Here is a 14,677-nt window from a genome sequence, read left to right on the forward strand (position 1 = left end):
CCACAGGAAAAACCATAGCCTTGACTAGACGAACCTTTGTTGGCAAAGTAATGTCTCTGCTTTTGAATATGCTATCTAGGTTAGTCATAACTTTCCTTCCAAGGAGTAAGCGTTTTTTAATTTCATGGCTGCAGTCACCATCTGCAGTGATTTTGGAGCCCAGAAAAATAAAGTCTGACACTGTTTCCACTTTTTCCCCATCTATTTCCCATGAAGTGATGGGACCAGATGCCATGATCTTCGTTTTCTGAATGTTGAGCTTTAAGCCAACTTTCACTTTCCACTTTCACTTTCATCAAGAGGCTTTTTAGTTCCTCTTCACTTTCTGCCATAAGGGTGGTGTCATCTGCATATCTGAGGTTATTGATATTTCTCCCGGTAATTTTGATTCCAGCTTGTGCTTCTTCCAGCCCAGCGTAAGCAGGGTGACAATATACAGCCTTGACGTACTCCTTTTCCTATTTGGAACCAGTCTGTTGTTCCATGTCCAGTTCTAACTGTTGCTTCCTGACCTGCATACAGGTTTCTCAGGAGGCAGGTCAGGTAGTCTGGTATTCCCATCTCTTTCAGAATTTTCCACAGTTTATTGTGATCCACACAGTCAAAGGCTTTGGCATTGTCAACAAAGCAGAAATATATGTTTTTCTGGAACTCTTGCTTTTTCGATGATCCAGCGGATGTTGACAATTTGATCTCTGGTTCCTCTGCCTTTTCTAAAACCAGCTTGAACATCTGGAAGTTCACGGTTCACATATTGCTGAAGCCTGGCTTGGAGAATTTTGAGCATTACTTTACTAGCATGTGAGATGAGTGCAACTGTGCGGTAGTTTGAACATTCTTTGGTATTGCCTTTCTTTGGGATTGGAATGAAAACTGACCTTTTCCAGTCCTGTGGCCACCGCTGTTTTCCAAATTTGCTGGCATATTGAGTGCAGCACTTTCACAGCATCATCTTTCAGGATTTGGAATAGCTCATCTGGAATTCTACCACCTCCACTAGCTTTGTTCGTAGTGATGCTTTCTAAGGCCCACTTGACTTCACATTCCAGGATGTCTGGCTCTAGATCAGTAATCACACCATCGTGATTATCTGGGTCATGAAGATCTTTTTTGTACAGTTCTTCTGTGTATTCTTGCCATCTCTTCTTAATATCTTCTGCTTCTGTTAGGTCCATACCATTTCTGTCCTTTATCGAGCCCATCTTTGCATGAGATGTTCCTTTGGTATCTCTGATTTTCTTGAAGAGATCTCTAGTGTTTCCCATTCTGTTGTTTTCCTGTGTCTATCTACTGGAAAATTCCTGTGTTAGAGGATAGGCATATTAGGAAATGACACAACAATGTCAGAGCTTCAGCTACTCCCACACCAGATTTATCATAGTTAATTAGGTTACAAGTCAGGCTGAGACATGAGTTCAACTTCGGCAGAGGTAAGGAACTGTGGGGGAGAGACACTAGCAGTTGACCTGGGTAAAGCCTTCCCAAAAAGGATACACTTAAGTTGGGAATTCAAATAGAATTCATTGGGCATAGTTGGGCATTCAATGCATAGAAAACAGAAGTAGAAAAAACAGGTGTGACGGATTAGGAAATTGACTCAGCTTGTGACTTAGCTTGTGACAGGGGGCTTCTCAGGTGGTGCTAATGGAAAAGAACCTGCCTGCCAGTGCAGGAAACATAAGAGATGTGAGTTTGATCCCTGAATAGGGAAGATCCCCTGGAGAAGAAAATGGCAACTCACTCCAGTATTCTTGCCTGCAGAATCCCATGGACAGAGGAGCCTGGCAGGATACAGTCCATTGGGTCGCAGAGAGTTGAACACGACTGAAGTGTCTTGGCACGCATGCATGCACGTGACTGGAGCTAAGGTGGTTGATTAAAGCCAAGTTGCAAACGGTCTCTTTATGAAACATTTTCATTTTATTCTATTGAAAATGGGTGACAAAGATATTGTAGGTGGTAAGCATGATTAAATGTATAATTTAGAGCAATAACTCAAGATTGATTTAGATAGGCAGCAACTAAAGACAGCAGTCCAAGTGGGAGATAATAAGGACCTGTCCTGACATAGGACAATAATAGTGTGAATACAAATGAGGAGGTACAGATTAATTAAATCCTTGAGAACTGGGACTTCCTTGGTGGTCCAGTGGCTAAGACTCAGCACTCCTAATGCAGGGGCCCTGGTCAGGGAACTAGATCCCACATGCTACTCCTAAAAAAAAAAGATCCCAAATGCCAGAACTAAAAGAGCCCATGTGCTGCAACTCAGATGCCACACAGCCAAATAAATAAAAATAAATATTAAAAAAACTTTGTACTTCAAAGGACACTATCAAGAAGGTAAAAAAGCTAGGATATTCCCTGGCAGTCCAGTGGTTAGGACCCTGTGTTTTCACTGCTGGGGAGATGGGTTCAATCCCTGGTGGGGGAGCTAAAATCCCAAATGCTGCATTGTATGACCAAAATAATAATTAATTTTTTTTAAAAAGTAAAGCAACCCACAGAATAGGAGAAAATATTTGCAAATCATATGTCTGACAAGGGTCTGATATCCATTATATATCAGAGAAGGCAATGGCAACCCACTCCAGTACCCTTGCCTGGAAAAACCCATGGACAGAGGAGCCTGGTAGGCTGCTATCTATGGGGTCGCATAGAGTCGGACACGACTGAGCGACTTCAGTTTCACTTTTCATTTTTCATGCATTGGAGAAGGAAATGACAACCCACTCCAGTGTTCTTGCCTGGAGAATCCCAGGAAGGGTGGAGCATATATATATACACACACACACATATATATGTGTGTGTGTATATATATATATATATATATATATGTAGACTCTTATAAAATCAACAACAGAAAGGCAAACAACCAAATTAGAAAATGGGCAAAAGATTGAACAAACGTTTCTCCAAAGAAGATATGCAGCTAGCCAACAAGCACATGAAAGATGTTCAATATCACTAGCCATAAGGGAAATGCAAGTCAAAACCACAAAGAGGATAACATTTCACATCCACTAGGATGGCTAGAATCAAAAGGACAGATAACAAGTAATAACAAAGATGTGGAGAAATTGGAACCCTCATACATTTCTGGTGGGAAAATAAAATGGTATAGCTTCTTTGGAAAACAATTTGGAAGTTCCTCAAAAAGTTAGAGTTACCATTTGACCCACCAATTCCACTTCTAGATATATACCCAAGAGACATGAAAACATATGTCCACACAAAGATTTGTGCAGAAATGAAAGCAGCATTATTCATAATAGCCAAAAAATCTATCAACTCATGAATGGAGAAACAAAGTAACGGCATATCCATATAAGGCATATTTTTCAGCCTAAAAAGTACTGAAGTACTGATACATGCTACAATGTTTGTCCTGAGAATATCATACTAATTGACAGAAACTAGATACAAAAGGTTAAATATTGTATTATTCCATCTTCATGAAATGTCCAGAATAGGCAAATCCTATTTGATGTTTGTAGGGACTGATGAAGAAGAGAGAATTAAGAGTCACAGTTAATTTGGCCTCTTTTGGGGTGATGAGAGTAGAAGGTGGTGATGGTGGTATAACTTTGTGAATGCACTGAAAATCACTGAATTGCATACTGTAAAATGATGACTTATATGACATGTACATTATACCTCAATTAAAGATGTCCCCCTCCAAAAAAAGTAATTCTATAGAATTTGATAATTGACATTTGAGATAAGTGAGAGAAAGTCAAAGAACAATTTTCTATCTTGAAGGATTAGGTGAATAGTAATGCCAGTATTAAAATGAGGGTTAGGGTTGGAGGTAGGACATCAGCAGAAGTAGTCCTGGAAGTAAAGATTATGAGTTTAATTTAGAAAATATTTAGGGTACTTCCCTGTTAGTCCAGTGGTTAAGACACTGCCTTCCAATGCTGGGTTTTGGGGTTTAATCCTTGGTAGGGGAGCTAAGATCCCACATGCATCTTGGACAAAAAGACAAAACATAAAACAGAAACAATAGAATAGCAAATTCAATAAAAGACATTTTTTAAAAAGAAAATATTTGGGATTTCCCTAGCGGTCCTTTGGTTAGGACTCGGCACTTTCACTGCCAATGCCCAGGTTCAGTCCCTGGTCGGGGAATTAAGATCCCACAAGCCATGCAGCACAACAAAAAGAAAAAAGAGAGAAAATACTGACTTTTCAGTTGTCTGTAGAGCACTCTTTTGGGGGGCAGTTCAAAAAACTTAAGTCTGGACATGAAAAGACAGATAAGAGTTAAGATAGTTAGACTTAGGGTCATCCAGACTTGATTGATAGCTAAAACCAGAGAGAAGTTATGATAGCATTCAACAAAGAGCTGGGACCTTGCGAGATTTGTTTGAACCAAGAAATAGGTTGAATTAAAAAAACAAAACAAAAAAATCTAGAAAAGAGCATTAGAAAGATAGGAAAACCAAGATGGAACAGGGTCTTGGATACCTGGGAAGTTTGTGTTGTTCTGTAGGAAAGGGGTAAGAGGAGCCCTGAACCCAAAGTCACAGCTTACTAACCATTCTAATTTCCCACTAAGAATCAGATTTTAAAACAGCAATTTCTGCTCCCCCCCTTTCTTTTTCTGTGTTGCAAATGCAAAGGAACCAGAGAACATAAACTTTGAGAGCTTATGTCACTTTGAGAAATAAAATTACGTCAAGTACAAGGATAGAAGGACATTTTGTACTGAAATAGCATGACGTTTCATTCCCAGAAGGCAACTCAGAAGTAAGAAGCATATTAGAACCCCAAATGGACTGAGGGGCTGGATTTTAGAAAGGCTGGCTTTATTCTCATCCTGGGTTCTCAGTTGCCCTGCCTTACGGTAGCTTTCTACTGCCAGAGCTTGCAAATGGGAACTAGGTGAAGAGCACAAATGTTTGAAACTATTAATATCTTAATTTTTATATACAATCCTACTAAAGAAAAAAGCCTCTCTAAACAAAAATCTCTTATTTTTATTAATGAGTCCCCCAGAAGACTCCAAATCCCAGAATTCTGCAATTAATGTGCAAAACCTTTTGTACAAGTGTTACAATTTAATAGAAATCTTAACTAGCTCCTTTTGAGGTGGCCAGGATTAGGATATAGTTTTTACTTGCTTTTCCTTTCTGTTTTTAAAGTTGTTTCTCTGATAATAGGCAAAAAGAAAAAAATACTAGGAGACCTAAAGATTTGGTATTCTTCTCTATGAAATAGGTCTTGATTAGTCTGTTTCTTTCTATAAATGAGGAAATCACGGCGGAAAGAAGCTGGTTAGAAATGATGAAGCTGGGGCTTCCCTGGTGGCTCAGTGGTAAAGAATCCTCCTGCCAATGCAGGAGACTTGAGTTTGATCCCTAATCTGGGAGGATCCCACATGCCATGGAGCAGCTAAGTCCATATGCCACAACTACTGAGCTTGTGCTCTAGAGCCCAGGAGGGCAACTACTGAGCCTGCATTGCTGCAACTACTGAAGTCTGCCTGCCCTAGAGCCACTACTCTGCAACAAGAGAAGTCACTACAATAAGAAGCCTGTGCACCATGACTAGAGAGTAGCCCCTGCTCACCACAACTAGAGAAAAAAAGCCTTCACGGCAAAGAAGACCCAGCACAGCTTAAATAAATAAACAAACAAAATTTTAAAAAAGAAATTATGAAGCTGATTTGAAATGATGAATCACTGCAGACTGCTGATTAATGCCCTGGAGATGCCTGATGTCAGGAATCTATTTCCAGCCATCTCCCCCTGTAGCTGGAGATTGTTGAATTGATGTCAAATTTTATTGTATGTTCATTTCAGAAGTGTGCAAAAATATTTGACTTTTTAATTTTTCTTGAGCATTTCATAATGTATGAAACCTTTCATATGCATTATCTTATTTTAACCTTACCTTAACTCTGAGAGATGGAAAATTTAGATTTTATCATCACTGTTTTACAAGTGGAGGGATTGAGAGAGGTTTAGCAGTTTGCCCAAATTCACATTGTTTCCAAGTGGTGACATAGTACTCTCAATCTTGTGACTTCTAGTATCTTTCCATAAGACATGTTGCCTTTAAAGTCTGGTCAGTGCTTCATTGTATGCCTTTTCTTTTAACACAGACTCAAACAAAGGACTTTTTATTCCCTTCCCTAACCGGGAAATAAAGGACTCCCTAACAAGTACTTCTGCAACCCAGGGCAGTGTTATACCAGATCAGAAATTAGACCCTTTCCTATTGGGAACACAGGTAATGTATTCACCCTCCTGCTGGATCTATTGACTAGTCAATGATCAATGCTAATAATCCAGTAGATTCTCAGTTATTCATGAAGGTCTAAGAGGACTTTAAGTATTTTTTCTCTCTTTTTAAAAAATTTTATTTGGGGAAAATTGCTTTACAATGTTGTGTTAGTCTCTGTTGTACAACAATGCAAATCAACCATAATTATACATATATCACCTTCCTCTTGAACCTCCCTCCCCTCCTCTCACTCTACCCCTTTGCTGCTGCTGCTGCTGCTAAGTCGCTTCAGTCGTGTCCGACTCTGTGTGACCCCATAGACGGCAGCCCACCAGGCTCCCCTGTCCCTGGGATTCTCCAGGCAAGAACACTGGAGTGGGTTGCCATTTCCTTCTCCAATGCATAAGAGTGAAAAGTGAAAGTGAAGTCGCTCAGTCGTGTCTGACTCTCAGCAACCCCATGGACTGTAGCCCACCAGGCTCCTCCATCCATGGGATTTTCCAGGCAAGAGTACTGGAGTGGGGTGCCGTTGCCTTCTCCACCACCCCTTTAAGTCATCACAAAGTGCCAGGTTGGGCTCCCTGTGTTACACAGCAACTTCCTACCAGCTATCTGTTTTACACATGGTAGTGTATATATGTCAATGCTACTTTCTCTGTTTGTCCCACTCTCTCCATTCCCCACTGTGTTCACAAGTCCATTCTCTATATCTGAGTCTCCATATCTGAGTCTCCATTCCTTCCCTGCAAATAGGTTTATCAATACCATTTTTCTAGATTCCATATATATGTGTTAATATATAATATTTGTTTTTCTGCTTGCTTCACTCTGTATAACAGGCTCTAGTTTCATCTACCTCACTAGAACAGACTCAAATTTGTTCTTTTTTATGGCTGAGCAGTATTCCATTGTATGTATGTACCACATCTTATTTATCCTTTCATCTGTTGATGGACATGCAGATTGCTTCCAATGTCCTAGCTACTGTAAATAGTGCTGCTATAAACATTGGGGTACATGTGTCTTTTTCAGTTATGGTTTTCTCAGGGTATATGCCCAGTAGTAGAATTGCTGGATCATATGGTAGTTTTATTCCTAGTTGTTTTTTTTTTTTTAAAGGAATCTCCATACTGTTCTCTATAGCAGCTGTTTCGATTTACATTCCTACCAGCAGTGTAGGAGGTGGAGTGTAGTTGATTTATAATGTTGTTAGTTTCTGCTGCACAGCAAAGTGAATCAGTTATACATATACATATATCTACTCTTTTTCAGATTTTTTTTCCCATATAGGTCATTATAGAGTGTCCAGTAGAGTTCCCTGTGGTATAAAGTGAAAGTCGCCCAGTCATGTCTGACTCTTTTCGACCCCATGGACTATATAGTCCTTGGAATTCTCTAGGCCAGAACACTGGAGTGAGTAACCTTTCCCTTCTCCAGGGGATCTTCCCAACCCAGGGATCAAACCCAGGTCTTCTACATTGCAGGCAGACTCTTTACCAGCCGAGCCACATGGGAAGCCCAAGAATACTGGAGTGGATAGCCTATCTCTTCTCCAGCAGATCTTCCCAACCCAGGAATCGAACCAGGGTCTCCTGCATTACAGGTGGATTCTTTAGCAACTGAGCTATCAGGGAAGCCCCCTTATTTACAAGACAGAGTCACAGATGTAAAAAACAATTTTAGGGTTACCAAGGGGTAAAGGAGGGGAGGGATAAATTGGGAGATTGGAATTGACACATGCACACTAAGTAGTGTGACTCTGTCTTGTAAATAAGTTCATTTGTACTTTTTTTTTTTTAAGATTCCACATGTAAGTGATGATATATGACATTTGTCTTTGACTTAAGACACTTTTTTGGTGAAGGCATGTTAGACACAGGAAAAGGAAAGCACAAGACAGGATGCAAAGAGCTTTTTCCATTAATTTTAGTCTCCCCTTTCTCTCTCGCCTAGAATCTGATCAAATGTACATATAATTTTAACACATTGTATGCCAGGCATTTTGGCACTCGAAGAGGGATACAACTGTTACAGATTTGGGCTGGTTTTCAGCTTTCTCCTCTCTCCCAGTGTCTCCATTTCCTGTTACCTGGCTTCTTTACATTTTCTACTTCTTAGCCTTTTAATTACTGGATTCTTAACATCTCAGGGATGGCTCTCCTAACACTGCCTCTTGAGCAATGAAGAGGCAGAGATCATGTAAGATGGGGGAAGAATTTAAAAAGTTCTTAGAGAAAAAATTGGTGGGAGTCCATTACTTATTTATATGAATGAATATGATGCAGGAAGCAGAATTGATGACTTTATATTCAACTTCTTTTGTTTGCATTTTCTTTAATAAGTTATTGAGTAGTAAATTTGCTGCAAATATCCAGAAGGAGAAAGAAAAGAAGGAAAGACTGACTAATCCACAATTTGGATAATCAACACTATATACAAGGAAAAAGATAGTAAGATTTCCTTTCAGGTTGAACTGTTAGAATGCCTTCATTTTATAAAAGGACAGATTAGCATTTAGTTGGTTTCTCTGTTTTTGGAGATTCTCCTTGGGTAATTTAGAAACTACTTCAATTACCATTTTTTTGAAAAAACTTGGTATTGTTTTAAAGTAATTGAGACAAAAATATATTCTATATCTACATGCATGTGCATGCTTAGTTGTGTCTTGTGACTTCAGGGACTGTAGCCTGCCAGCTCCTCTGTCCTTGCCACTTCTTCCTCCAGGGGACCTTCACAACCCAGAAATCAGATCTGTGTCTCCTGCATTGGCAGGCAGATTCTTTACTGCTGAGCCATTAGGAAAGCCTTACTCTAATTTACAGTTAACATTAAATAGCACTTTTTATATTTAAAAAAAAACCCAAAACTTTGAAATAACTTCTTGAAGTGAGAGGAAAAAGAAAATCGAATAAATAGCCTGCTTTATGTCCTCTTAGTTTAAGAAATAGGAAGTAGGATTTCTTTCTCTGCATAACTACCTAAAAGATACTGAATACTTGAAGATGGTTTTTTAAAAAGCAAACTCTAGATGGCTTTCTAGATGCAAAAGTAGGAAGTCAAGAGATACCTGGAGTAACAGGCAAATTTGGCCTCAGAGTACAAAACGAAGCAGGTCAAAGGCTGACAGAGTTTTGCCAAGAGAATGCACTGGTCATAGCAAACACCCTCTTCCAACAACAAAAGAGAAGACTACACATAGACATCAACAGATGGTCAATACCATAATCAGATTGATTATATTCTTTGCAGCCAAAGATGGAGAAGTTCTATACAGTCAACAAAAACAAGACTGGGAGCTGACTGTGGCTCAGATCATGAATACTCCTTACTGCCAAATTCAGACTTAAATTGAAGAAAGTAGGGAAAACCACCAGACCATTCAGGTATGACCTAAATCAAATCCCTTACAATTATACAGTGGAAGTGACAAATAGATTCAGGGGATTAGATCTGATAGACAGAGTGCCTGAAGAACTATGGAGGTTCATGACATTGTATAAGAGGCAGTGATCAAGACCATCCCCAAGATAAAGAAATGCAAAAGGGCAAAATGGTTGTCTGAGGAGGCCTTACAAATAGCTATGAAAAGAAGAGAAGATAAAGGCAAAGGAGAAAAGGAAAGATATACCCATTTGAATGCAGAGTTCCAAAGAATAGCAGGAAGAATAAGAAAGCCTTCCTCAGTGATCAATGCAAAGAAATAGAGGAAAACAATACAATGGGAAAGACTAGCGATCTCTTCCAAGAAAATTAGAGCTACCAAGGGAACATTTCATGCAAAGATGGGCACAATAAAGGACAGAAATGTATGGACCTAACAGAAGCAGAAAATATTAAGAAGAGGTGGCGAGAATACACAGAAGAACTATACAAAAAAGATCTTCATGACTCAGATACCCACAATGGTGTGATCACTCACCTAAGAGCCAGACATTGTGGAATGCAAAGTCAAGGGGGTCTTGGGAAGTATCACTATGAACAAAGCTAGTGAAGGTGACAGAATTCCAGTTGAGCTATTTCAAATCCTAAAAGATGATGCTTTGAAAGTGTTGCGCTCAATATGCCAGCAAATTTGGAAAACTCAGCAGTGGCCACAGGACTGGAAAAGGTCAGTTTTCATTCCAATCCCAAAGAAAGGCAATGCTAAAGAATGTTCAAACTACCGCACAATTGCACTCTTCTCACATGCTAGCAAAGTAATACTCAAAATTCTCCAAGCCAGTCTTCAACAGTACGTGAACTTCTAGATGTTCAAGCTGGTTTTAGAAAAGGCAGAGGAACCAGAGATCAAATTGCCAACATCTGTTGTATCATTGAAAAAGCAAGAGAGTTCCAGAAAAACATCTACTTCTGCTTTATTGACTATGCCAAAGCCTTTGACTGTGTGGATCACAACAAACTGTGGAAAATTCTTCAAGAGATGGGAATACGAGACACCTGACCTGCCTCCTGAGAAATCTGTATGCAGGTCAAGAAGCAACAGTTAGAACTGGACATGGAACAACAGACTGGTTCCAAATCGGGAAAGGAGTACATCAAGGCTATATATTGTCACCCTGCTTATTTAACTTATACGCAGAGTACATCATGCAAAATGTCGGGATGGATGAAGCACAAGCTGGAATCAAGATCACTGGGAGAAATATTAATAAGCTCAGATATGCAGATGACACCACCCTTATGACAGAAAGTAAAGAAGAACTAAAAAGCCTCTTGATGAAAGTGAAAGAGGAGAGTGAAAAAGTTGGCTTAAAACTCAACATTCAGAAAACTAAGATCATGGCGTCTGGTCCCATCACTTCATGGGAAATAGATGGGGAAACAGTGAAAACAGTGACAGACTGTATTTTGGGGGGCTCCAAAATCACTGCAGATGGTGACTGCAGCCACGAAATTAAAAGAACTTATTCCTTGTAAGAAAAGCTATGACCAACCTAGACAGCATATTAAAAAGCAGAGACATCACTTTGCCAACAAGTAATGTCCATCTAGTCAAAGCTATGGTTTTTCCAGTAGTCATGTATGGATATGAGAGTTGGACTATAAAGAAAGCTGAGCAATCAAAGAATTGATGCTTTTAAACTGTGGTGTTAGAGAAGACTCTTGAGAGTCTCTTGGAAAGCAAGGAGATCCAACTAGTCAGTCCTAAAGGAAATCAGTCCTGAATGAATATTCATTGGAAGACCTGATGCTGAAGCTGAAGCTCCAATACTTTGGCCACCTGATGTGAAGAACTGACTCATTGGAAAAGACCCTGATGCTAGGAAAGACTGAAGGCGGGAGGAGAAGGGGACGACAGAGGATGACAGAGGATGAGGTGGTTGGATGGCATCACTGACTCGATGGACATGAGTTTTGAGGAAGCTTTGGGAGTTGGTGATGGACAGGGAAGCCTGGCATGCTGCAGTCCATGGGGTCACAAAGAGTTGGACACGACTGAGCGACTAACTGAACTGAGATGGCTTTCTACTTTGTATAAATCCTTGCTTAATTATGCCTTAGATTAATTTTCAGCCTATTAAAGGTCCCAGTAGCTCCTGTGCTTGATGCTCAGCTTTACCAGAGGTAATATAAATATGTGAGTTCTTTAAACAGAAATAAGTTTGGAAAGGTGGTACCATCTAAATTCTATGCTGAGTTATCAAAAACAGAGAAAATAGAATATCTCACCATTTGGTGTGTTCTTTACTATCTAAAGAGTATTTTGTCTTTGCAAGGCATCTCTTTATCTGCTTCAAAACAACTCTAGAAACTCTTTGCATTGTGGCTAGTTTAAAGAATTTTTTCCCCCAATTTTATTTAGTTTTTTTATTTAGGTCCCTAGTTTGCAAGAATGGACTTGCTTACTAACAGGAAAGTATTCTGAACCCTTCCCCCTCTCTGTTCTAGTTAAACTCATGTCTGAATGCCCACTGACGCTCTTCTAAAAACTTTTCTTTTTAGATGCAGGAAGTGGCAAGAAGGGAGATGCCAAGTGAGAATAACCAGGAAGATGGTAAATATTTTGCTTACAATATTTTTCTCCATGCTAGTCAGAGAAATCTAGATATGACGGGATTTGAGAGAAGATGGAAGGAGATGTCTCCGTCCGGGGGCACTACACGATGAATTCTTTTCTGCTTTCATAAAGGGTTGCCCTGGATGCTTAGTGACGTCTGAGGTTTTTCTAGTTGAGGAGAAGATAGTCTGACTTCCTTTATTCTTGACTTTTTGTATTGGCTAACTATTCCTTGTTTCTTTTACCTTTCTTGCCTTCTTTTGGATTTATTATGTTTTTAATCACCAATTTTTTCTTTCTGCTAATTTATAAGTTATACACTCTTTCTGTACTTTTGATATTATTATGCCCCAAATTATAATATGAGTCCTTAACTTGTTCAACTTCAAAATTAATCAACACCTTAACACTTCTCTTGGAAAATTCAAAGTACTTTACTCCTTTTAATCCCTTCTAATTAATGTATAGTTATTATGGATTTTAATTATATTTTTAAAAACTCACTAGATACTATTTTTATAAAGTCAATGTTTATTTAAGCTTATCTATATATTTACTACTTTGTTTTGCTCCTTATTTCTTCTTCTTTTTTTAATCCTAGACTTCCCTTCTGAGATAATTTTCCTGTAGTTCATAGTACATCTTTTAGAATTTTCTTTAGTGTATGTCTACTGGTAATGAATTCTTTCAGTTTTTGACTGTCTGAAAATGCCCCTATCTCACTATCATTCTTAAAGGGTATTTTTGTTGGGTATAAATTTCTATGTTGGCAGTTATTTCTTTCAAAATATTGAAGGTATTCCACTGTAGTCTGTCTTTTATGGCTGCTTTTAAGAAGTTAGCTAGAAATTTGTCACTCCTGCAAGGATAATGTTTTTTTCTTCTGGCTGCTTTTAAGATTTTCCAATTGTGTTTGATGTTTTTGTGATTTCACTATGATGTGTGAATTTCTTTTTATTTATCTTGTTTGGTATTTATTGCACTTGAATTGGTACATTCTGTCTCATTATTTCTGCAGAATGCTTCAAAAATAATGTGTCCAATTTTTTCTATCTTGTCCCTCTATAACTCTTGATTAAGTAAATATATGTCTGAGACTTTTACATTGTCCTCTTTGCCTCTTATTCTTCATATAATTCATCTTTTTTGTTTGATCTACATTCTGGATAATTCCTTCTGACCCATACTTTAAATTCATTCTTTTCAGCTGTGTCTAATCTGCTGTTAAGCTTGTTTGCTGAATTCTTAATTTCACTAGTTTTATTTTCAGTTTTACAAATTTGATTTGGTTCTTTTTCAAATCTGCTGGGCCACTTTTTAATAAGCAGAAATTTCCCAGATGTTTTATATCTTTAAACATAGTAAAAATAGCCATTGTATAGGCTGCATCTATTAATTCCAATTTTTGTGTGCCTGTGTTGTCTGTTTTTTCCTACTCATTCTCGCTTGTCTTATTTCCTTTTTTGTTTCCTTTGGCTACTTGCTGGATATTATATTTTATTTTTTTCAAGGTAGTTGGTTTTATTTATTTATTTTTTTTCAAATTTTATTTTATTTAACTTTACAATATTGTATTGGTTTTGCCATATATCAAAATGAATCCGTCACAGGTATACATGTGTTCCCCATCCTGAACCCTCCTCCCTCCTCCCTCCCCATACCATCCCTCTGGGTCGTCCCAGTGCACCAGCCCCAAGCATCCAGTATTGTGCATCCAACCTGGACTGGCGACTCGTTTCATATATGATATTATACATATTTCAGTGCCATTCTCCCAAATCATCCCACCCTCTCCCTCTCCCACAGAGTCCAAAAGACAGTTCTATACATCAGTGTCTCTTTTGTTGTCTCGTATACAGGGTTATTGTTACCATCTTTCTAAATTCCATATATAGGCGTTAGTATACTGTATTGGTGTTTTTCTTTCTGGCTTACTTCACTCTGTATAATAGGCTCCAGTTTCATCCACCTCATTAGAACTGATTCAAATGTATTCTTTTTAATGGCTGAGTAATACTCCATTTTGTATATGTACCAAAGCTGTGTATATTATATTTTAAAAACTATTTGTAGGAATGGTTTAAAGTCTTACATGAAGATGTCTTTTCCAGATCAGACTTTCATTTGCTTTTACCAGTTGGCTAGGGGACTATCAATCTGGGATCATCTTAATCCATGCTCAAAACTTGAGGTTCCCTGGACCACCCAGATAATACAAACCTAGATTACCAGTGTACAAGGGCTAGTTTATTTCCAGTTTACCTTTATTCTGAAAATTGTATCCTGCTTAGGTTCCCATCTTAATGTTGGGTGGGTGGTGAGAAGGTGGTTTCTCATACTCTTTACCTTGGATGGATCCTGGACTAGGATTTTATACCTTTTATCCTAAATCTCCTTAGAGAAAAAGTGACTTTAAGTGCTAGACTCATCTCTAAGAGTTCTTGCTGT

The 14,677-nt window shown here is 38.6% G+C and overlaps 1 protein-coding gene across 15 annotated transcripts in view; it reads left to right on the forward strand.

Moving 5' to 3' along the window:
• The window catches only part of LRRC36 (leucine rich repeat containing 36), an 87,874-nt gene that overhangs the window by 29,734 nt on the left and 43,463 nt on the right, over positions 1-14,677 (forward strand). For 10 of the 15 annotated variants that reach the window (XR_009491150.1, XR_009491148.1, XR_009491147.1 and 7 more), the window contains exons 6-7: positions 6,110-6,237; positions 12,175-12,226. Coding sequence is in view for 11 of the 15 variants with exons in the window: in XM_059876638.1 (XP_059732621.1) it covers positions 6,110-6,237; positions 12,175-12,226 (180 nt within the window). In the remaining 4 variants the exon portion in view is untranslated. Of the gene's footprint in view, positions 1-1,761; positions 1,869-6,109; positions 6,238-12,174; positions 12,227-14,677 lie in introns of all 15 variants that reach the window. The other 5 variants (XM_059876636.1, XM_059876639.1, XM_059876641.1 and 2 more) reach the window with 2 other exon arrangements.

This window comes from Bos taurus, chromosome 18 (genome assembly GCF_002263795.3).
Source record: "Bos taurus isolate L1 Dominette 01449 registration number 42190680 breed Hereford chromosome 18, ARS-UCD2.0, whole genome shotgun sequence".
Classification (NCBI taxonomy): domain Eukaryota; kingdom Metazoa; phylum Chordata; class Mammalia; order Artiodactyla; family Bovidae; genus Bos; species Bos taurus.